The 23,616-nt window shown below is 38.1% G+C and overlaps 1 protein-coding gene across 1 annotated transcript in view; it reads right to left on the bottom strand.

Annotated features, from left to right (window-relative positions):
• Nucleotides 1-23,616, bottom strand: part of PDZRN4 (PDZ domain containing ring finger 4) — a 377,274-nt gene that overhangs the window by 348,021 nt on the left and 5,637 nt on the right. The window contains exon 3 of the mRNA XM_067564199.1: nucleotides 18,201-18,308. Coding sequence (XP_067420300.1) covers nucleotides 18,201-18,308 — 108 coding nt within the window. The remainder of the gene's footprint in view (nucleotides 1-18,200; nucleotides 18,309-23,616) is intronic.

Raw genomic sequence — 23,616 nt, forward strand, 5'->3', positions numbered from 1 at the left:
ATATTTTTGTCTACCAGGGCTGAGTACCAACACTTGAAATATTGACTCAGCAGGCTTCTTCGTGAGTTAAGAATCAGTATAGGTAACAGTTCAGAATTGCCTGAGGCTGCAGCCGCAACAAAAGGAGAGTGTCCACTCTTGTAGCAGGAGCAGCTCTTCCTGCTGCATCTCACTGACTCCCCTCAACCTCAGGGTTTCAAGAACAAGACACAGAAGGGAAGAAAAAACAGCCTTCATTCCCTTTCATCTCCGGGGGGAGTCCTGCTTCTCCTCTGATCCTATCACAGCATTTTGGGAGCAAACTGACTAATGGTATTTCTTGCCACAGAAAATAAATTATTTTGGACTGGGTCCTCCAGAAGAATTTTAATCTGGTAGTCATTAATTTACTAAAGGATTCATAGACACTATTTACATTTAAAAAATAACTTCTCTTCCTAGATTTATTACAAATCTTAGACCACACGGACACACACTCTGATCTGCTGAATCACAGGGAATAACTTTCATTTTTGGTGAGTAGCTCCTAACTTATTGTTTGTATAGCAGAAGTCCCCAAAATAGGGTAGGAGCTTTTCAAACAGAGGGAGAGACAGTCCCTGCCGTGAAGATTGTGTCCACCTGCAGCCACACAAAAATAAAGCCTTATACACAGTCAGACAATATCTCTCTGCAGCTGTAGAACGGTTGCAAGAGGAAGCTAGAGTTTAGCTTGGGTTGTGCTGATCAATTAAAATGTAAAATCAGACTGGAAGAATCTGACTAAAATTACAGACCTTCCTTTTAAGTCCCTTCCTGCCTTCCCTCCTCACCCATCCTTGCCCTTTAATACATATGTTATACATGAAATAAAATGTTAAACTAAAATGAACCCAAAACATTTTTAAAACCCACAACCAAACAAAAAAATCAAGGTGCTACTGATGCTTGAAAATCACCATTCTGAATATTATATCCCTCTCTCAAGTCTATCTTGTCTGCTTAGATTGTAAAACTATGTTAGTATATGTTTATACAGCATCTCGCACAATGAGGCACCCTGATCTTGGTTGCAGCCTCTAGACCCTACTGCAGTACAACTAACAATAAACAACTTGATGGCTCAGTTGTGGCTTTTATCCACAGCCCTGAGTACTGGGGGGTGCAGAGCCATTCACTTCCTGTGGGAACTGTAGGAAGGACTGCACCCTTAGGGCATAGGATTGTGCCTTCCTTCCTGGAATTTCAAGTGGTACAGACGGAGCGCACCTATTGATACAAAACTCCCAGGGATTCTGCATGTGAACCCAGCCAGCTTTGCTGGAAGCTGGAGGAAGGGGGGGAAGGGCATTGCATTTTTCTCCATCCCCTCACCTTTGTAGTAGTTTGTGTCCCCAGGAACCTAAGGGAGGAAGCAGTCCCTCCTCTGTATGGGAGTGTGGGGACGGTGACTACAGGAAAGGGTCAGTCTCTGTGCACGATTTAGCCCATGGCGCAATGCTTTAAAATCAAATTCATATTCTGTAAACTGCTGTCACCCATACACCACTCAGGATGTCATCTGATTTAATTTACTCCTTATTTAACCAACCCAAATCTAAACTAAAATTAAAGCAATGGCAAGTATGAAATTACTCCAAAATCAAAAACACCCCAGTATCACCAAGTTACTTTATAAATATTTAATAGAGTATTGCATAATATTATAATATTTAGTAGAATTTTCCAGGTTTAAATTTTTATAACGCAACTCTATTTTCCATCTATTTATGTAAAAATGCACCTTAACTACTGAACTGAGTATATGTTGGGAAAGGAAAACGTTTAGTGTGATATAAGAACAAATGCTAAGGCTTTCTAAAAACTGAACCAATCACATACAGTATACAATATACAAGAGCTGCAAGGACAAATTAAGAGCTGTAGTTCAGACCAATCAGATTAATTCCTGCGGCTTTCTTGCCAAAGTAACAATACCAATTTCTTGAGCTTTATCAAGTCTTTTTCTCAGAAAATAATTCCATGTCACTGAAGACTAACAAGATATAGTGTGATACTGCCCCATTGCTAGGTCTGAATTATTTCTTCTCCCCCTCCAAATGCACATCTATAATTTCACTTACTAAAAACCATCACCATCATTTTAAGAACAATCGATTTTTCTCCAGAAACTGATACAACCAGGGCTCACTGATTTTTTTTTAAAAGCATCCCTGTTAACATTCAAAACAGCAATCTGGTAAATGATTTCAGCTGTCATAGCTTTTCACATCACTTCTTCCATTCCAGTAGGGGCATAACAAGCCAGGATGGTACATTGATCATCACCTTATGGGATGTAGATTGCTCTTAAACAGTTTGGCATCACTTATTATCTCTACCCTGAGGGTTCACAGAGTGAAGAAATTGGATTTGACACGAAGCCATATGTTAGCTGTCTCTGAAGACTCAATGCTCTCCAGGAACACTGCAACTTAAGTCTCTTCCCCCCTTTTTCTTGGCAGAAATTATGTAGCAAGGTTCCAAATTTAGCTGATGGAGACGGTTTTTTTCCTTCTCCTTTTTTTTGTTTTGTTTTTTGTGCAGGAAGGAGAGGAGGGGTTTTCATTAGAGAAAAGATATTTTTGGGTTTGGTGCTGACCATTTTAGGTATCTGAACATGATAGCACCGTGGCGCAGGCTCTCACCCTAACCACTTTATTTAATCACAAAGAGCTCACTTACCCACCGATCATGAACACAGGTTCCAATACTGCATTCCTCATACATTCCAAACTTCCACCTAAATAAATGGCATATTTAGACACACAAGGAATGCCACATCGGGCCCTGGGCATATTTTAATATAAGTACAGAAAGTGAATAAAATAAGGAATCCTCTCTCCCACTTGAACATATACCTACCTGCATAAAACTAGATATAGTAAACAGTGTACTGGTTATACAGTAAAGAATCTGCAGAGCCAACTGCATGGCATAGGTACTCAAACTCAACTGCAGCAATAAATAGTTAAATTGTATCATATAAACTATAAACCCACAAGAATGAGTTAAGGATCATAAGCAGCAGCAGCCCCACCACCACAGCTATTTCCTCCTGTGGGTTTCCCAGTGGGCTCTAGCTTTCTTCAGATTATTTTGTGTTTTGTACAGTGCCAAACACATTGTTGGTACTAAACAAATACTATATGGCTGGCTTGGCATATACATAGCAATAGTAATGTCCTTAATGCTTTCCTAATTAATAGCAAAGGTCGAGTGTTGCACAGGAGTGAACAGCCATGGGTGTTATGCTCAGGAGGCCACAGTATCAACATTCTAGCTCAGTGGAGATACACAGGCTCTGCTGATGTATCTATTTCTGCAAGCAGAAGGTAAGTTTTGGTGATATCACATCAATAAAGCAGACAGTAAAAGATATTAAGGTGTATCAGCTGATATTGGATTAGAAACAACAACATTAAATATTCAATGCAGAATTACAGTGTGTATGACTTGAGGTCACTATTTCATTAGGACCAGGCTTCAGTGCCTATTTTACTGTCTGCACACCTTACCTCCATTATTAACAAACTGGAAACCAAATCACCCTTTAAAATGTTTTCATTTTACCTCACGGTTTCTGAAACAAAAAAATATTAAAAAGGGATCTTGATTTAAGCTTCTGTCTCCAAAACACGTGTGTAACAACAGGATAATTTGGACCATGATAAGAGGGAGATTCATAGCTGAGGGAGATGCTGCCAGTGAAGTGTAAAGCAAAGGTTTGGGTGGGAAAAAAGGATGAGAAAGAAAAGGGGGAGAAATAAAAACTCAAAACCTCCCAGAAAAAAAATTTTTTTTTTTTATTTCATTCAAAACTTTTAGTAGAAAAGATATAGCATTTTTCAACCAGCATGAAGGGCTAAATTTCATTGACATTTATCTTTAGAATACACATTGAAATATCCGGTCAATTTTATTTTTTCTGTTTCTTTCTTTCTACCCAAAACAGTCTGTAAATCACTGCAGCAAACAGTCCATTAGATCACCACTCCTACATCCTCCCTGGAGATCTCCCAGAAAAGGAAGGAATAAGAGTCCTCTGACAAGGTGCTGATGTGAAATCAGGGCTAAAATGCAAACAACATCCAGAGCAATTTGCACGTACTTGTACACCAACGCTCACTTGTTTATGTAACTGTCTCCCAATTTTCTGATGGACAATGCATCCAAATACTCCATATTTCACATACATGCACAAATATATGTAAATACACAGATGTAAAATATTGCATCAATATAGAATTGGATAAACATTCATACTGTGCAAGTGTTAAGGATTTCAGGGTATATTGCCTTATCTTTAATTGTTATTCTATGAAGTTAGTATTCTAGAAATTCTTGGGTTACAAATCTTTTGAAGAATGGAATTAGCTATGCTAATTTTTTTTTTAGACAATACTGGAATCATACATGAAGCTATAGATGACATATCTAGTACAACACTAATCCAAAAGGTCCTTTTTAGAATCCGAGTCTACAAGACTCATGAAAAGGGGTGGATGAGAGTTACCCCTGGTCCACACTCACCTGGCGATTCGGCGGCAGTCGACGGAAGTTACGCAAACTGCGCAGAGTAGCTTGCGTAACTCATGTTGACTGCTCGGCTTCCCTTCTGCGTGCTGTCTACACTGCGCTGTGCTACTTGAGGGGGTGGTTTTACTCAGTCGACTTCCTGATCGATTGAGCAGGTCTACACTGACCGTTCAACCAATCCAGAAAGATCAATCTGGTGGCGGCGAATTTGCCACCGTTAGTATAGACATGGCCCCAATCTGTGAAGGGTATTGCTTTCAAGGAACAAAACTCACAGACAGATAACCCTTTCTCAGTAGGTATCGTCACATATATCTGCACTTGACAGCTACAGAGCAACAAGGAAAAACAATGAGAGTCCTGTAGCACCTTAAAGACTAACAAATTTCTGCGGGCATAAGCTTTCATGGGCTGCAATCCACTTCATCAGATGCATGAAGTGGAAATCACAGATAGGAAGTATATATATATATATATATATATATATATATATATATATATATATGTACATTCAAGGGTAAGACACAACAATGGGGAGGGCAAGTGCTAACAAAGAGCAACAAGGAGGACTCTGAAACAAGAAACTTAGACTCCATAACTGGATGTGGCAATACAACAGTTGACTTTCAGTGTGATTTATGCCCCTAAATCCCTTAGGCACTTCAGAAAATATCTCCGAGAAGTACTGCACAACGTTAACAAAACAGTCAGCAAAACAAATGGCTTACTACAATGAAAATTCATAGGCAGACAGCACTTTTCAGTTGTCCCCCTGACACATCAGATACAATAAGCTACATTAGCATGAAGTGGCAAGCTCTCATAGCTTTCTTTAAGGTTGGCTAAATTCTGGTCAGTTAGATTCCCCCTGGTTCCTAAATAAAAAGGGAATCCAGGGCCAGAACAAGTGAGAAGTCAAAGCAGAATGTTCACCACTAGGCATTTAAACAGAAGATAACATTATATGTTGGATTACAGACACTTTCTTTATGCTGTTTATTATAATTATTATTTATCTACTATATAAATAATATTTGGTGTACTATGCTCTTTAAAGACATAGAATAAGACAGGTCTCTGCCCCATAATGCTTTAAGTCCAAACAGACAAAACACAAAGGACTGTGAGAAAATCTGCAACATAGTTTATATTGAAGACAGATTCTTTAATATATCAGCGGTATTTTAATTTTGTATTTTAGCTGCCTAAAATACTGGTTAGTGACAACTGTAGGAGGGCGATAATGTAACTCCAGGCCTTTAACCAACAAATGACAGGATTTATGGGTGATAAGGTAAAACCCTACCCTTAACCTACTCCACCGAACTTAGATACTGACAGACAGCATTCTCTGAATTGTCAATGATATTATAAGCCAGATCCGGTGACTGATTAGTTAAAAGATGATACCTTTGGAAGAATTAATTATTTGCATGTGAATAGTAATTCACTAGCTGCTACTAAGAAAAAAAATAAAACACCCTCCTTAATAAGAATGTCACAACAGTTAAACAACTCAGTAAAGATCCTTCATGTGTCTGGCAGGAAAACAGGGATGTCAGAATCTTTTAAATGTAGTCAAAACACACCACTCTCCGCCCCCTTCCCCCCACCCACCCACCCACCCACGCCGCCACCAAAAAAAACCAAACAAAGTAGATAAGTTCATGGAGAATACAGCCTATCGATGGTTATAGGAAAAGATAGTTGGAGATACAACCTATGCTCTGGGTTTCTCTAAACCTCTGACTGCCAGGAGCTGGGCCTGGATAGGGGATGGATCACTTAATAATTGCCCTGTACTATTCATTACCTCTGAAGCATCTGGCACTGGCCACGGTTGGAAGACAGGATACTGGGCTAGATAGACCATTGGCTGACCCAGTACAGCTGTTCTTATGTAAAATGTTGTGCATGTTTTATTTCTTCAAAAGTTTCGGGGGGAGGGGGGCAGGGGAGAAGGGAAGACTTCTGATGAAAACAAAAACAAAAATCATCACAATTTTTGTTTCTGTTCTTCCCTTGCTTTTTTGTGTCTCCCTTTTTCAATGGCAAAATGAATAAAGGGGAAAACAGGAAAAGCAAACGTTTTGGAAATTTTCTCAAAGGAAAATCAGTTTGTTTTTAAAAATGCTGAAACTAAAATATTTTTCAAGTTTTTGAAAATGTTCAGGGAACTCAGGAATAATCTTTGATACACTAGAAACTCGGAGTTAAGAACACCTCAGGAACGGAGGTTGTTTGTAACTCTGAAATGTTCACAACTCTGAACAAAACGTTATAGCTGTTTTTTCAAAGGTTTACAACTGAACACTGACTTAATGCAGCTTTGAAACTTTACTATGCAGAAGAAAAATGCTGCTTTTCCTTTATTTTTTTAGTAGTTTATGTTAACACGGTACTGTACTGTACTTGTGCTTTTCTTTTTTTTTTTTGGTCTGTGCTGCTTCATGATGGAGTACTTCCAGTTGCAAATGAGGTGTGTGGTTGACCAGTCAGTTTGTAACTCGGAGGTTCTACTGTACTGAATGTGGATTTTTATATGGAAGACTTTCAGTCACTCACTCTCAGTTTGTCCCCTAAACTAGAGACTGCATTGTGATTAGTTTACCTTCCACAGCACATCAAAAAGACAAACTTGCAACTCATTTGCTTCTTAGTGCAGTCAGTATCTCACTTTTGCGACCTTTCTAAAGGCGTTGTAGGCAATCAAGCGGAAAGCTGGATTTAGGTTATTCAGGGACCTAAATGAAACTAGATGTGTGGGGGACCAACCAAACCTCAGAAACTATCCTAGCACATGTAGCATCAGCAGATGGTATTTGATTTGGGTGAGGCTGTTGGTCATTCTGGGAGAAGGAAGGGCTGAGACCTCAGGTTCAGTTTTCTGGTTTGATGAGTGGGGCAATGTACCCTGTACAAACATAATTAACCTATTCAGGAGAAGAGCAGAATAATTTGAAAGCTCGTGGGAACTATAACCTTTGGATTGCAACAGCAGCGACTAATCAAAGGGACACAGCCGGTGGGCAAAGTTATAGACGTGTGCTGAAAGGGCTGTTGACAGCATGAGGGCCCTATGGCCACACACTTGCCACATGCCTAGAGCTAGCCCTGATCAATCAGAAGCAGGGATCCAGCTGTTTGAATTCACACAAGACAGCAAACCTACTCCATTTCAAGTGGTATGCCCTGTCCTGCAGGCAGCTAGGAGGACTTTAGAAATCAAGCTGATTGATTTCTATGCTACATGTTAAGACTGAGAGATTCCACTTAGAAGGAAATGTCCAAGTTCTAAGCCATTAATATGGCAGATCTCATGGGCAGTTTGGAGATGCTGAAGGCTGCTGTCAAATAATGCCCGTTCTCTACTCTGCTTTCCACAGCAGTCTCCTTAAATCCTCCCTATTTGTCACGTAATTGAGATAATATTCAATATGTTTCTCTCCATGAACATATCATACAGCACTTGGTAGGCTGAAGGCCTTGTACTTGGTGATGTTTTGCGCTACGTTATACTACCTCAGGTGGTAAACTCATTTATTTAACTATTGCCTATGTTAAATGCAATGATTGGTAAATTTTTCTAGATTTTGTCCTCTCTGTAAAAACCTTCTACCACTTGATGCTCATGGAGAGAGTGAGAATAGGTAGAGTCATTGGATTTATTCATCTTACTTACATTAGGAGCAAGACAAGATCTTCCTCACTCTCCAGTCCAGGGGTTGGCTGAACACAGACACCACTTCCTAGCATTAAACACTGAAAGGATCAAGTGACATCAGCTACTCTCTCAACCAAGAGGAAATGGCAGAGCTGCAATTTGTAATCATTTAGGGAAACTTGAGTCTTTTGGCAGAGACAGGCACTTTTCCTTTTTCCACAGAAATCTCTAGCAATCTTTTCCAAACCTCCAATTTTGTATTGTCTAGCAGAAGATTTTGTTTTAAATTTTCTTTAAATGATTGAATCAGAAATTTTGAGTCTTATCAAAACTGGCAGGATTTATGTGGCTACCATTTGCTACAAAGGTCTTGTGGCACCTACATGCAATCCAGACCATCTAGTCAGGACCCGAAATGGACTGTGTCAGTATCACTGACTGAAACAGAAGTTGCCATTGAAATATTCAATATATTTGTTGTTCCAAAACTCTCAACTCCATTAAAAATTGGATGAATTTTCACTATATGAGAGAGGTCAAAGGAACCTGCTGGAAAAGCTAGATGAGGTTCCACATATTTCAAACTGGGAAACACACAGTCATATCCTGCACTCACAAATTTTGGACCTTGCTAGTATAAAATTACAGATGCATCACTTGTTCAATTAAAAAAAATCAAAACTATTTTATATCAGTGCTGAATACCGTGACAAACTTTTATTTTGCATATCTTAGACAAAGAGAAAATAATTGAATGTTAGCACTTGAATTACTGTTTATAACATTTTTAAAATTTTAAATATTGCCTCTGATATTCATACTCAAGGTCTCGCTAATCACTTCGTACAGGAATGAGTTGTAACCTTCTAAGTAAGACTGACCATGTAAAACAGAGTAGCCATTATCTGTTTTCTCAGTAACATCTTGTAGAGTCTGGACCTTTAGAATTTTCTTGAGGGAAAGAGACAATGCTGGGCAGCACGTGGAAATATCCTATACTCTTTTAGGAAAGTGCTATTGGATATTTATATTCTGTCTTAGACAACCCCTACAGATGGGCAGAATAAACCTGTGCATAAAGCCTCATCTGGGGGGAAAAAAAAGAAGAAAGAAAGAAAGAAAGAAAGAAATTTCTAACAGCACACTAGCTCTGTCCCCTGTGCTGCAACAACAGTGCATTTAGGTTGGGTACACAGATAAAGATACATATTAGAAATATTTTTCATTTTAAAAAAATCACAACTAAGATACCCATTTACTAAACAAACATTCTTTATCCTCTCCAATATTTTCACCCGTATGAGCCAGCCAAGGTGAGGACAACACAGAACGCACCAGTCCCACTGAAAAATGTCTGCCTGGAAGCCTTCAGCCATTAACAGCCCCATTACTGAAAGCCCAAGAAGGAGTCTGAAATCTGGGTCTCATACTGAGCCAGTTTATTAGTCACCAATGGAACCAATTCAACACATTTGATTTTATTTAAAACTGCCTTAGACTGCAGCTGGAAAACACCATCTGATCTTTCTAATCTGAGAATGATTTGCTCTAACAGTGTAAGAGTTTTCAGTTCTGCAGAATATTGAAATTTGGAAAGAAAAGGTTTTCACAAAGGTATCTTGTGCACATTCACTCCATTTCTTTCCACACCTCTGAAAAGCATAAACTATATACTCATTCCTAACTATTCCCATTCAGGAATTAGATGGAGGAAAACTCACTGGTTCAACACATTACAGTATCTCACAGCAATCTGCAAATTAGCCTATTAATCTGTTAAAAAACCCAGCCTCAGTGAAGTCATGAATAATGACTATTCCTTTTGCATTGGTAGACACTAATGGCTTTCTTCACTCAGCCTCAGATTACAGAGAACAGTGATTAGCTACTCCTTACAAATGTAATTAACTGATTAAGAAAAAGGGCAGAGAAGATCAAAGCTCTTGGGGCATATAGCCTTTGGATTGCAACAGCAGCTACAATTCAATGGGTTAAGAGGATAAAACACTGCATTCACACAACACATGTCAGCTGTCTCTCCTCTCATTGTGAAGCTGTCTCAACCCACAATAAAGAACAACCTTTTATAAAAGGTTGAAGAAGGTTCTATTCCTTTTACTTTGTGAACACACTCAAAAACTGCTAGGAATACAACAGCGTGTGTTCACTGAGGCACAGCCTTCTCAAATTTCCTTAAGAAGGTCTAAGCAACAATTTAGTGTGCTATTCTCTTAAACATGGTCAGAGTCACTCACAGCTGGGTCTCTACTGTTAATTATTCCAGCCAGTTCTCATCATATGAGCTTCAAAGAGCTGGCCCTCTCTGGTTAGTACTGCAAAGATCTCTGAAGCTTTTAACTTTGTCTATTCTCCAAGCCATTTACAAGGGTTAAGGAACACTGTCTGAAAACACCTTTCATCTCCTCAATCTTTCTTTGACTAACCATGTTTTTTGTTTCAGCTCCATGTTGAGTATTGGGACCAGGATAGCTAAAAGATCAACTAAAGCTCCATGATGAAGACCATGGTTGATGACTTCACTTCTATGGCAAAACAGAACTTTCTACAATAAGGGTAAAACTCATCTGTAAAAGATATGGACCTTTCTCAAGGACTGGTTTGAGATTATGGCATGGAATCCACCAGGAACTAAGAACATCACAAACCTAACAACCTTCCGCTCAAGTGCAAGGCTCATTTCTTTGACCTTGTCTTTTCTATCAAACTCAGAGCAACAAGTGTGTATATGTAATTTAAAAACTTCCAAAAACAAAACACTCCACTGCACATCCATTTCTCCCCCTAGGGAGGGGATGAGAGAACAAATGTGACAGATATTAGTAACACTGCTCAATGGACGGCTACACTCTAGTATCTGGGTAGTGTTATGAGCATGGTATAAGAAACTCTACAGAGTAGAATTTACTAAAAATCTGACTTCCATGTAAACTGCATATTACCTTTATTGACAGACTGCTGGAAATCCCTGAGTTAGAGTTTTATTCCTTTAGAAACGTAATGGTACAAAAAATTTTTTTTAAAATAACACCGAGAAAAAAGGAGAAAGTTGACATGCAGCAAGCACAAGATGAAACCTAGCAGCATTCGGAGAAATTCCTAGTTTCAATTTGCAGAGTCTCTGACACATCCCACTGGGTGGATGGATTAGTGTCATTGTGAAAGGGCCAGGGTGTGACCTGGCCTTCACACAGGGATTGGAGACCCATGGTCAATGACACCACCACCAGCTATGGATCTTGGCAGATCCATACAGGGGATTATCACTGTTTACCAGAATCTGCTCTGCCTGAGAACACAGCCATCTTGGAGGTGGTGCTATCCATCCATCTCTCTGCAAATTCACATGCCTGAGGTGGGTAAAACACGTAGAGCAGGAGTTAATGCTTCTGGGAGCGGCAGGAAATCCCACTTAAGTTTCTACAGGATTTACCAAGCTATTTAAGGAACACTGTCTAAAAACACCTTTAATCTTTTTGATGAAAATCCAAAGAATCCCAAATACATACTGTTTGTACGGAGGGATTCTGTCGACTCAAAAGGAAGAAGAATGCTGCATAGTCACCATACTCCTTCCCTTTCTCTATTACCTTCCCTGCCCTTTTCCCCCCCCCCCCCCCCCGATAGTTTCAACCAAATTTTGCATAATTTTCCTTTATCTTTTATCTACTCATGCTATGCAGCAGAAGGAATGCTATGGGCAAAACTATTTAAGACCCCAAACTGAATATACATATGGACTTAAATATTATAAACAAAAATATTTCTAAACAAATTTAAGTATTTGAAAATGAGTTCCCCCTCCTCCCCTTACTTATCTGCCATCACCTAAGTGCAGGGTTTGGTGTTTCTCCTTCAATAGGGGAGCACATCACTAACACTTAAAGTAGCAGAAGGAATGAAATGAATGCAATTCTCTCCTCTGTGCTACGGTTAGAAATGTCATTATCTCTTGTAAGATAAAAACATTGAGCCCCAAATCATGCCAACTACTTAGACACATGCTTAACCTGATGCATGGGAATAGTCCCAGAGTTGTGAAATCAGCTGCACAACTCACATGCTTAAAGGTAAGCATGGGCTTAAGCATTTTTGCTGAATTTAAAGCCCAAATTCAGTTTTTAGCAAGTAAAAACCCTTTCTGTTTACCTTTAAAATACACAAAGGAAAAAGTCCATTATACATCAAGACATTTTATAATTCTTTGAGACCCTACAATATACAAATGTCAAAAATGTATTTAATCCGTTTGCAAACTTGACTCTGTGCAATCAATAGTTTAAGGGATCAAATCTAGACTTACCAATTGCCTACTGATAATTGATTATACAATGCTATCCCATTAAAACAGAAAAAAATCTCCACCCCGTAGCTATTATATTTTTATTCTTTTCTTGAAATCAAAATATACTGGGCCAAATTCTGCCCTCGTTTACATGTGTTCACGTCCACTGAGGAGATAGTATGGTCTAGCATCATTCATTATATTATCTGCATTAAGATTAGCAAGTCTAATGCTGTGTGTTCTCTATGGACTACAGAAACATCTTTTGCCAAGACAACTCTTGTAATTTTTAGGTGACTTAGAAACAAAAGCTACTTGCTCTTATAAAACAACCTGATATATACCATAACTTCACCGTGTGTCCATTAAAGACACATCTGCTACCATCCATTTTCTATTGGTCACATCATGAACTACTTTGATTCAAAGCCATTCCAAATTTGTTTGCTCCCATCCCAGCAAGGTCATTTTTAAACTCACTGCTTCTACAGATGTAATCTAACAGTGGATACCCTAAGATAATAAATATGACAAGTATCAGAGATTTTGCTTCAGCAACAGTGAATGTAATGACAGAAACATGAAGATAAGACATCATAGGGCTGACACAGAGCTCAGTAAGCACTCTGGCAACAGTTTAAAAGTTTCTGTTTAGACACTTTACAGATGCAAGTTTCTTCTGCCAGTAAAAGCCTCAAGACTTCATTGAAACTGGCTTTGCTGACATGTGCTAGAAATTCATCATGCGTGCACTCTTAAAAAAAGTGAAAATAACAAAGAGGGAAATGGAATAAGAGAGATGAAGCATAATTTAAGGTTTGCTTACAGAGTTCAGGCTGCATAGACAGAGTAGATAGTATTAATACATATGTATTTGTTTAGCTTTAAAAAGCCAGAACTAAAAATAATTTTTCCTGCTCTCTATCATTCTTGCTTCCAAGTCATCAAATTAATGACTAAATCAACTGGCTAAAATACACTGGTCCAAAGTTCTCGTTTCATGTAAGAGTGAAATAACACAAACCTCTCCTCTGGAAAACACAGAGCTCACACAAAAAAGTATTTTTATCCAGATGATGATGTGCTTATATTTCTACTGCAGGACATTTTGGTTTAGCACCTACACTGATTCTGCACGCAATTTAAGAGTTTTAAGTGGCTCTTCTGTTATTTTTATTTGGCAAACTTAGCACAGAGAGTTCAGCCACAATTGTATGGACTTGCCTCCTAGGTAACATAAGGTACTTTTATCTCTTTTGCCTCATCAGGTCAAATACTGTTCATTTAAATTAAAAAAAAAAAAAGTTTTCATGAAACCCACCTGGATTTACAAACTATACCTTGGGCATATGTTTTATGCATAACATTGCAATGGAGAGGCAAAATTAGGTTATTTAACTTCAATAACTTGATGGCATTTTGCAGGACAATATTCACCAGGTTCCTTCATTCATCCTGTGCATGTGTCCAAACCAGCAAAGTTGCGCTTCCTGGATTTTGTCAGCCACATCACGGACTTTGACTTCCATCCTAATACTTTCATTTTGAAATTTGTCTCTTCATGTAACTCTTCTTATAGCACGAAGACATCTCATCTCATATACATGTAGGGTTGAACCTGTTTGTCTTTTTAGCACCCATGCTTCTGCACCATACAGCATTGCATTCCATTCAGAAATAAGAACAGCCCTTATGGTTGTAAATAAAACCTTCAAAATATGAACTGATTGTAAACTGAGGCAACGATGTCTTCCTCAGTCTTCAGACAGCCAGCTCCAGTGTCACTGTCATTGCTCAGAGCTTTAACAAAAGCAGCCTGGTAAAATAAACAAGACAGGGCAGCAGACAAACTGCCCTTATGAATTCTGTGGGTAGCAATGAAACTGTCTAGAATCATGTCAGTTTCATATTGTGGTTTTAAAAAGCTATTAGCATCAGCAAAGGCAAGCACTAGAGTTATTCACAAAATGAGAAGACACATGAAGACAGGCTGGAGTGCAGCTATTCAGAATAGTCTCCTTCTCCCCTTTTTAAGAGCCAAGAGAGAAAGTTCTCTCCCACTTCCTCATAGTAGTCAGAATTATCTGAACTTGGATTAGATCAGTAGAGAACCTCTCCCTCTTCTCTACCTCTTGCCAACTCTGCCTATGAGGCAGGAAGAAGGAGACAGAAATATCCCATTCAGTAGTTAAAGGGCTGGTGGATTTTCCCAAATATATGATTCCTATTAGTCAGGGCTGTTACGCTGGGAGTTGATGATGGTGCTGTTACACATAATTGTACAAGTTCTTTTTCACAGCAAGCTTGCAGTGTACAGTCTTAGAAGAAATGCTGTATTGTTGTGAGTTTTGTAAGGCGAGTTTTTTAGGCGAAGCAGTGGCAAGCAGAAGAAAAGTTTGCTCTCTGTCTTAATCTCTCTAACTAGGATCAATTCTTGAGGTAGAGTTCCTCCCTGGAAACAAGGCATTGGTGTTAAGATAAGATCCCTGCAAGAGGAATTCCTGCCCTAGTGCTGTTTGCCACGATCACAGTAGGTGTAGTTTATATATAGTGTAAATGAACAAGTTATACTAAGAAAATATCCTTTGGTTATTGACTTCAACAGGAAACTGACATGCAAGGCCAGGAAGTCTACTACCCATCCGCAAAGGAGTGACAGTACTAAGCACATAGCAAAAATTGGCGCACCCCTTTCCCTATACCCCTTCCCTGTAAATGGAGATAGCACTGGGCCTTGGCTGTTCAGACTGTTGCCACTCAACTTCTCCGGGTGAGACCCCTTGTCATATTCACCTAGGGCTAGTATGTTAGTCTGCTAGTTAGCAGATTATCTATTAAATTGTGCAAATTCTGGAGTACAAGAAGAGCTAATTTGAGATTTAAGTCCATATAATCCCAATATTTGAGACAGTACAAATGTAGAGTGCACTGTTTACACACTGAGTATGCAAATTTCTCTATCCACAGCTGAACTGGAGTACTTTATATGCCCAGTTCCTTCCACTTACAGAGAATATCTTCACAGAGAAATGAAATCTATCTTAGCATCCTCTAAAGTAAGACTAATTGATTAGCAACATTGCTAGTAGTCTGTGCTAGGTTGTGACCAATGGGTAGTGAAGAGTGGTGACAATGAAGTCTGCTAGGCTTAATTCACAAGTCCAGCTGCTGGTGTCACACTCCTGTGAAATCCATTTGTTGCACTAAATTAACCCTTAGAGCAGCCATCTGAAGTTTGCACAAACTCACCCTTGTCAACCATTTGCAGTTAATGTCTGATAAAGCACTAAAACAAATTACCTTCTTTATTTAGCAACACAGCTTGAGAACAGACTGTTATGCCTATGCTGATTTTCTTCTAATTTAATGGGATAGTTCTATCCATTAAGCCATTAGCTAGGCACTGCTAAAGACTATAATGGGCACCACTATGCCAAACAATTAATTGAAGTCATTACAGACTCCCAGAACAACATCAACCCTTTCTCCATTTGACAGCTGCAAAATGATTTCTTAAAACACACATATACATTGAATGTTTGATCTTCTCTCTGAATGGCTGTAGAACAACCAAAAATAAAGAGATCTGGTTCCCCTCTTCTCCTCACCAAACTTGTTTCTCATTCTGTATATTTGCCAACATTCCTGAAACAAATACACAGTCTGACTCATTTCCTAACACGGAAAACATTCATGCTGATCCTTTAAACAAGACAGCAATAGTACAGACTTCCAGAGCATTCTAGTGTGAGAAGACATTGATATTCATGCATTGCAAAGGTAAATATCAACCTTTTGACTCCAGATGTTTATACTGGCAAAATCATAGCATTACAGAGGTAGTTACTAATTCAAATTTTATTTAAAAGGCTGAAGTTGACTTTTTCTCTTTGTTTTGATTAAATGCTGCATTCTGAAAATTTCTCCCTGGATTTTCTTAAAATCCTTCCCAAACTACAAAAAATCCATAATAAAAACTAAGAAGTTATACAGTGTGGCAGTAAAAGCTCAGCTAGCACATGATGCCAAAAGATCAACCTTAAGCCATGTAGCAGAAAATTATTAAGCAGCAGAACTGGAGTTAGTTAATTCGCTATTTAATTATTTTTACATAGGGCATTTTCATATGGAACTGAAGTTCTTCCAACACTTTAAGTACCAGCATTCATATTTCTTATATAGCTGAAATTCTCTAAAATGTAACTTCAGACAAAAAGGAAAGATTTCTTATAGCTTAATGAATTTTGGTCTGTACACTTTTTCCTCCGTGTCAAAAAAGTTTCTCCTTTTTCATTAAAAACAAAAATAATTTGAAAAAATAGTTAAAGAATAAAAGTTTGAGGGAATTTGTAAAACTTTATGGCAGCACAAAAGACGTGAAGAGTGACACAATAAGATCAAAGGGAAATATATTTGTTTTCTGAGTTATAGTGCTAGAAAATTCTGATACAAGAGTTCTGTGTAGATAAAGGCCACGTTCCAAGTTCAGCATAGTTACAGCCAACTTTGCTCCCGGCTAAACAAATGTATAGTTCAGCCAGTTCAAGCACACGTTCTTTCTCTTTTTCCAAAACAAAATTTAAAAAGATCATGTTGGGCATATTGCTCTAGGCTCCCTACCATGACAGCAACGCCAGTATTCAAATAACATTGACAAACTTCAGGTGTCAACACCTTAATAAGGAAATGGTGCAAGACATCAGCTATCATTCATATCATTCTTGATCTACTTGTTTCATTTGTCTTGTTTTGGAATGCTGTTCAACTGCCAAGTTAAAACAATGCTTCTGCATCGCCACTGCACTGGAGGCCAAGGTGATGCACCAGCAGCAAACATAATAGTCACAGTTAAGCACCATGATTAAAGGGCACAGCTGTACTACAGCTGTGACCTAAAAATTCCATTGTCATAGCACATCAAGGAATCCATTTCACTAACTAATTAAAATAACTTTTTCTACACATATTGCTGCATTTTTAAGTGTTAATCACATTTACCGATTATAGACCAGGTAAACAGAAGAAACAAAACATTTTCTGAAGAGTTTTAGGCAGAGATTTTTGTTTTAGTTTTTAAATCAAAGTCTTTTCAATTCTGTTCAGTAAAAGAAAATAATTATATGGGAACAGACATTAATATGGCTATAATAGAATATTACATGATTGGAAGAGAATTGTATGGTGAAAGCAACAGGCACTCAACTAACTGATCATAATAAAAAAGAAGAGCAGTTTCCCTAACTGTTCAAAGAGTTCCAGAACATCATTTATCAACACAGCTGATTTGAAGCATCTCAGGGGCAGAATAGCTATATCACTTGTTCAGGACAAAACAACTTCACATAAAAATGGTGAATTCATGAATAACCATTTGTCCCTCCTCTTCAGCCAACAAAGAAAAACAGAATACCACTCCTGGTTGACTGGTCATTTTCTACAGCTGTACCTTGAAAAAGTAAACAATCCTTATACCAACAATTCTATATGCTCATTTAGCTGTTCAAGAAAGCCATGATGTATATACACATCTGATAAACATTTGATCACTTCAGTTCACAAGAATTCTGCTAGCAAACACTAATGAAGGAAAATTACAACATATTCATTGTGAAAAATATCAAATCCATGCTCAGTGAGTCTGCCATTATCACATTAACGTGTTGTTCTTACTCTTACCTCAATGATCTTGTCGTGAATTTGCAAGCCTTCTGCCTTGTAAGCAGGTCCATTTTCCAAAATTTTTGACACATAAATTCCTTCAGCTGAAGAGTCCTCTTGATTATTCTGTACCAGGCAATATTGAATTGCAAAATAAAAGATGGCCATATTAGTACAAAGAAGAAAAAAAAGACAGTGCTAAATTCAGCAATGCAAAATGCAAATCCACCCAAAAAATGCAGCTCTCTTTTTTAACTAGAGATTTAGCTCCTTGGGATTTTTAACTCACTTAGTACAAAACAGTCAATCAAAAGGACAGCATTAATAAACTATTCCAGCATTTTGACAAGATTATCTATTAGGTTAGTTTAGTGTACATAAAACAAGAGATGCAAAAGTAATTAGATATTAGATTAAATATTTAAAGTAAACCTCCCACTTTATAGCAGAATGTGACTAATGTATATAAAGAGGATCATGGATTAAAGAAAAAAAGAGGAAGCATCAGTGTTTGTCTCAGGAAGAAAAGTCATTCTTTAACACTGCTATCTGTATATATTTCCTTAGAAAATAAAGCCCAGAGATTTAAAGTGGCACTATTTACTAACAGAGTAGTGATGGTATTCTAATGAAGCTGGTTAACCTCATAAATCCTATTCACATGGGAAAGTGAGAACTTACTCAACTGTGAAATGCATGAAGATCAGTTATGGACAAAAAGAGAACCTATTTCAAGTTGATCTTTACAAATTTCCAGGTGAAACTCACTAGAAGTTCAAACTAACAGCTAATAAATTATTTACCACATTTGGAATAAAACAACAGAAGAGTTTGTCCATATTATAGTTATTTTATCTTTAATTACATGATGCAGTGCCAGTCCAATTCTGCATGCCAAACTTTCAACATTACACTTAAAATACATTTTAATAAATTCCTGATCTATATAATGAAGTTAAAGAGGCACAGTCAATTTAGAAATCACTTCTCTGTCTGAACTTATTTACTTAATGTTACAAACAACAACAAAAATAACAATATCTGAAAGAGACTATTTTCCCACTTGGTTTTATTTTGTATCTTTGATAGCACTTTGTATGATGTCAGGGCCCTGACCAATGGGACTATTCATGTATATAAGGTTTTGCAGGATGGGGTCCTTTGTATGTGTCTTTCACACTGCAAAAGTACAATCAACATTACAGCCCACTGTGTTAGGTGCTGTATAAAATATGGTAACTGTCCTGAAGAGCTTGCAATCTGGCTAGATTTCAAATTGACAGCATTGCTCTGAATTAAGTGCTGGTAAATCAACAACCATTGCTTACCCCCTCAGTTTTTCATATCTCATGTCCTAAAAAGACATTAAATTGTGGGCTATGCAGCAAAAGAGAATCTTATGAACAGGTCCAATGCTGTTTCAAAATGGTGTGTTGTAGACAAATAGACCTCTATTGAATATCCCCACTTCAGATTTAAGAAAAACAATTTTACAAAAGATACCATGATAGATTTTAACCAAGATACAGGGTAGATTTGTTTATTTCATTTTTCTTAGGCTATAGGGGATTAGATTGTAATACTTTTACTCATATAAAATAGCAACTTTATTCAATGAGGGTCCCTCTTCCCCACTGATGTCTTATAAAGTATACTACTATCTGATGAGAGTAAGGGGATTAATAATCTGGTCCATAGTTGTCCTAACTAGACAATATACCACAAGGCATATAGCGTTTTTGGCAGTCTTTGCCAGCTGGAATCAGCATTCATGGGGTAAGAGTCTGTGCTTTGGTTTTAAAAAGGGCAGCACAGAACCCTCAGTCCTGGGTGGCTGGAGGGGCTAAAGTGGCTTTAAATTACCTTTGTGTCTACCCAATCCTGGGCTGCTCTGAGGCTGGATATGCATTTACATCCCCTTCCCCAGCATAATTTATCCAGCCCTGGGGGCCTAAGTTACCACAGCCTCTCTGGGCTGCACAAGGGCTGCAGTGCTGCCCAGAAACCATGTCTCTGACAAGCTCCCATTACCCCCAGCACACCCCTATGCCAGGGCTTGTGATGGAGTCCCTGCAGGACAGCTTGAGGCTGTTTCCGCAGTGCTTGCACCAGAAGAATTCTCCCACCACCAGAACCAGGAGCCCACAGCCTCAAGAGTCCAGAGCAAGAGTGAAGACCTCACCTATAGTATCTTATTAGAATACCACATTATCTTCTCCTTTAAGAAACATACACACCCACACATAGCCCTCTGAAATAATTTCTTTCTTACAAAGATAAATCATAATGAGGTAGTTAGGGGTTTGGTTTTGGTTTTGCAGGTGAAGGGAGGAAGAAAAAAAACAGTAAAAAAAACCCTACAGATGTTTTATGGAATGAAACACAACACATATGCAATGTAAGTATATTTATCCCTGAGCCATAGAAAGGCACACATTATTCAAAAAGAAAAGCTTACAATTCTGTAAGCAGAACATACATTTGTCCTCAAAAATCTCCAACCTGCACGACCAATCAGTGTTCTGCTCTTTAACGTCCATAGACCAAGTTTCATTCAATTAACATTTTTTCTTTGAACAAACTGAAGAAACCGATATTCTGCACTTTGAGATAAGCACAGACCCTTAATATCTTGTTACTCAATAATTCTTGACACAATATTTACATTTTTTTATTAGATAAATGGTACTATTTCAGTGTTTCCCAACCTTTTCCAGTCTAAGGCACACTTACTCCAATAAAAGATTTGTGTGTTGCACCCCCGCTCTGCACTAAAATTATTAAAACAAAAAACTTACTTATAATGATAAATTTGAGCTTGCCTTGAAATGCAGAGTCATTTAATCCTGGCAGGAAATTCTGACAATGCAAATCAAAGCTCTTGCTCCACCGATCCGAGATGCTCTCTTTGTTTTTGATGTAAATCAGGCCTGAAAAAAACTTAACTTGCACATGTACACTGCTGAAAATGGCAACAAAATGGAGCTATTTGAGATTACTGGATATTCACCTGCCCCTGTAACCAGAAGAGTCCAAAGGCATGTCGCAAAACTAAATTTTAAAAGAGTGGTCCATCCTTAATTTGGCAAGTTGCTTTTGAGTCATTGTGGTAAAATTCTTAGTACTTTCCATTGCAGAGAAAATTCAAGGATCCTGGACCCAGTTAAAATCTTCTATTTGGGTTGAAGGAAAATATGAGCTGAATTTTAATTTCAGACTTTTTAAATGTGCAGAAACGACATTGACTAAAATACTCCCATTGCCAGTAGGATCCGCCATGTTTTCCCGGAGGGAATATTTCCATTGTGCCTTTCATTACGTTTTTCATGTCAGAGGACTAACTTAGATCTAAACCTATGCAGTTTGTCCATACAGGAGAGAAGACTCCCATTTCTACCGTGTATTTTCCTGTTCAGTTCATTGAACTGGTGGAATATATCAGCCAGATAAGCAAGTTTTGCACACCATACCACATCAGCGATCAAGTCCATGTATGCAGATTCCTCCAAAGTTAAGAACATTTTAACTCCTCTCTCAGCTCATACAAAGATGAGAGAACTCTTCCATGGGAAAGCCAACATATTTCTATGTGCAAAAGTATACTCCGGTGTTCTGATCCCATTTCCTCACACAACAATGAAAAAAGGCAACATTTTAAGGACCTTGATTTGATTACATTCACCATCTTTACTACTCCATCTAACACTAAAGAAAGTTCTTCTGGCAGTGTTTGGTCACAAGAGCTTTACGGTGCAGGAAACAGTGGGACACCAGCACCTCTGGATTTTGTTCTTTGACCTTGCTTACAAAACCCTTTACTTTGCCAGTTATGGAAGCAGTCCTGTCTGTGCAAACACTAAGACAATTTTTCCAATACAATTCTCCCTCCTCCAGGTAGGTTGTTGTCACCCTGAAGATTTCCTCTCCAGTCGTGTGACCCGGCAGTTGTCTGCAAAATAAAAAATTGTCTTTTATAGTATCTCCATCAACGTATCGGACATTAGCCAAGCATTGAGCATGACTACTGATATCTGTTGATTCATCAAGCTGCAGTGCAAATTTTCCGCTTGATCTGATTTTTTTCTCGGAGCACAATCTCAATGTCAGCTGTCGTCATCAATGAGGCATGATGAGAAAAGGGAACATTTGTGATTTTATTTGCACCTAACATTACTCTCACCATTTCTTTGCAAACTGGTAAACTTAATGGTTCTGCAACTGTATGCAGCTTTCTCGCCTTCACTACAAGCTCAGCAACCAAATAGCTTGCTTCCAGTGGTTTATCAGAAACTATTATGCAGTCTTTCATCGTTTGCTCTTGTTTTTCATTTTAATCCTTCAAATGCTCAAAAAAATATTTGCTCTTGTCGGCAAGAAACAGACGTTTGCTTATAAGATGTTGTTTTAACTTACTTGACTTGAGAATTTCTCCCGACACACAAGATATTGTTGAAGAGAGCAAGCTGGTTCACCTGTAGATGAAAATCCAAATTGCAAATCACTCTCACAGTAGCGTCGGCTCACCACTTTGACTTTCTTATGTTCACGTTCAGCTTCCTCACTAAAAATAGATGTGGAGGCACCAGATTCTCTTTTCTTCAAATATTTGTCCATTTTCAAGTCTTCAATTCAAAATTCACCACTGTAACTTAACAGTCGAGAAGAAAACACAGCTACTCCATGATACCATGCGAATGGCAAGGTCATTTGAGCATAGTGAGTGTAACGTCTATCTCACACACATACTCCTGAAGAGCAGCAGCACTAAATGCAATTTGGTTGCAACACTAATTAAAATAAATGAGAATTTTTTACTCCTCACAAGTGACTTTTCCAAAATTCTGTGGCACACCTGTTCGTGCCTGACAGTACACCAGTTGGGAAATGCAGATCCATTATATTGTAATCTATTCAATCCCTGTTTCCCACTATTTTCTCCAACTTCAGGCATGTTGAGTCAGTTCTGTCTCACTCCGATGTTTGGTAGTCACTAAACAATATTCACCTATTTGTAGCATTCATATATACTAGAGTAAGAATGAGAAAGTAAAAAAACTTAATTTCAAAACTGAAGACTGAAAAGTAAGATGAAATAGCCAGCTTTATACAGATCCAAATTATACGGTGTCCTGCCCACCTTCCAGAAGTTTCCACCTAACAATTCATACCTCCATCAACTTCCATCTCTTCAACAATCAGTGGCAGTTACTTCTACACAATAGCCACATCCTTCTCCTGAGTCATCAATGACTCCACGATTACAGACAGTGATATAACATTCTTTTTTTTTTCCTAATAGACATAAGAAACTTGATGTTTTCATCGCTTCCCTTTGAACTTTCTAGAAAAGCTATAGGTTTCGTTCACAGATTGAAACTAGAGCCTCAATATTCTATTATTCAAAACATTTTCAATATATGTTATGCTCATGTGA

The sequence above is a fragment of the Emydura macquarii genome, unplaced genomic scaffold (assembly GCF_026122565.2).
Source record: "Emydura macquarii macquarii isolate MOO-44397 ecotype Brisbane River unplaced genomic scaffold, CSIRO-AGI_Emac_v2 contig_2636, whole genome shotgun sequence".
NCBI classification, from domain to species: Eukaryota; Metazoa; Chordata; order Testudines; family Chelidae; genus Emydura; species Emydura macquarii.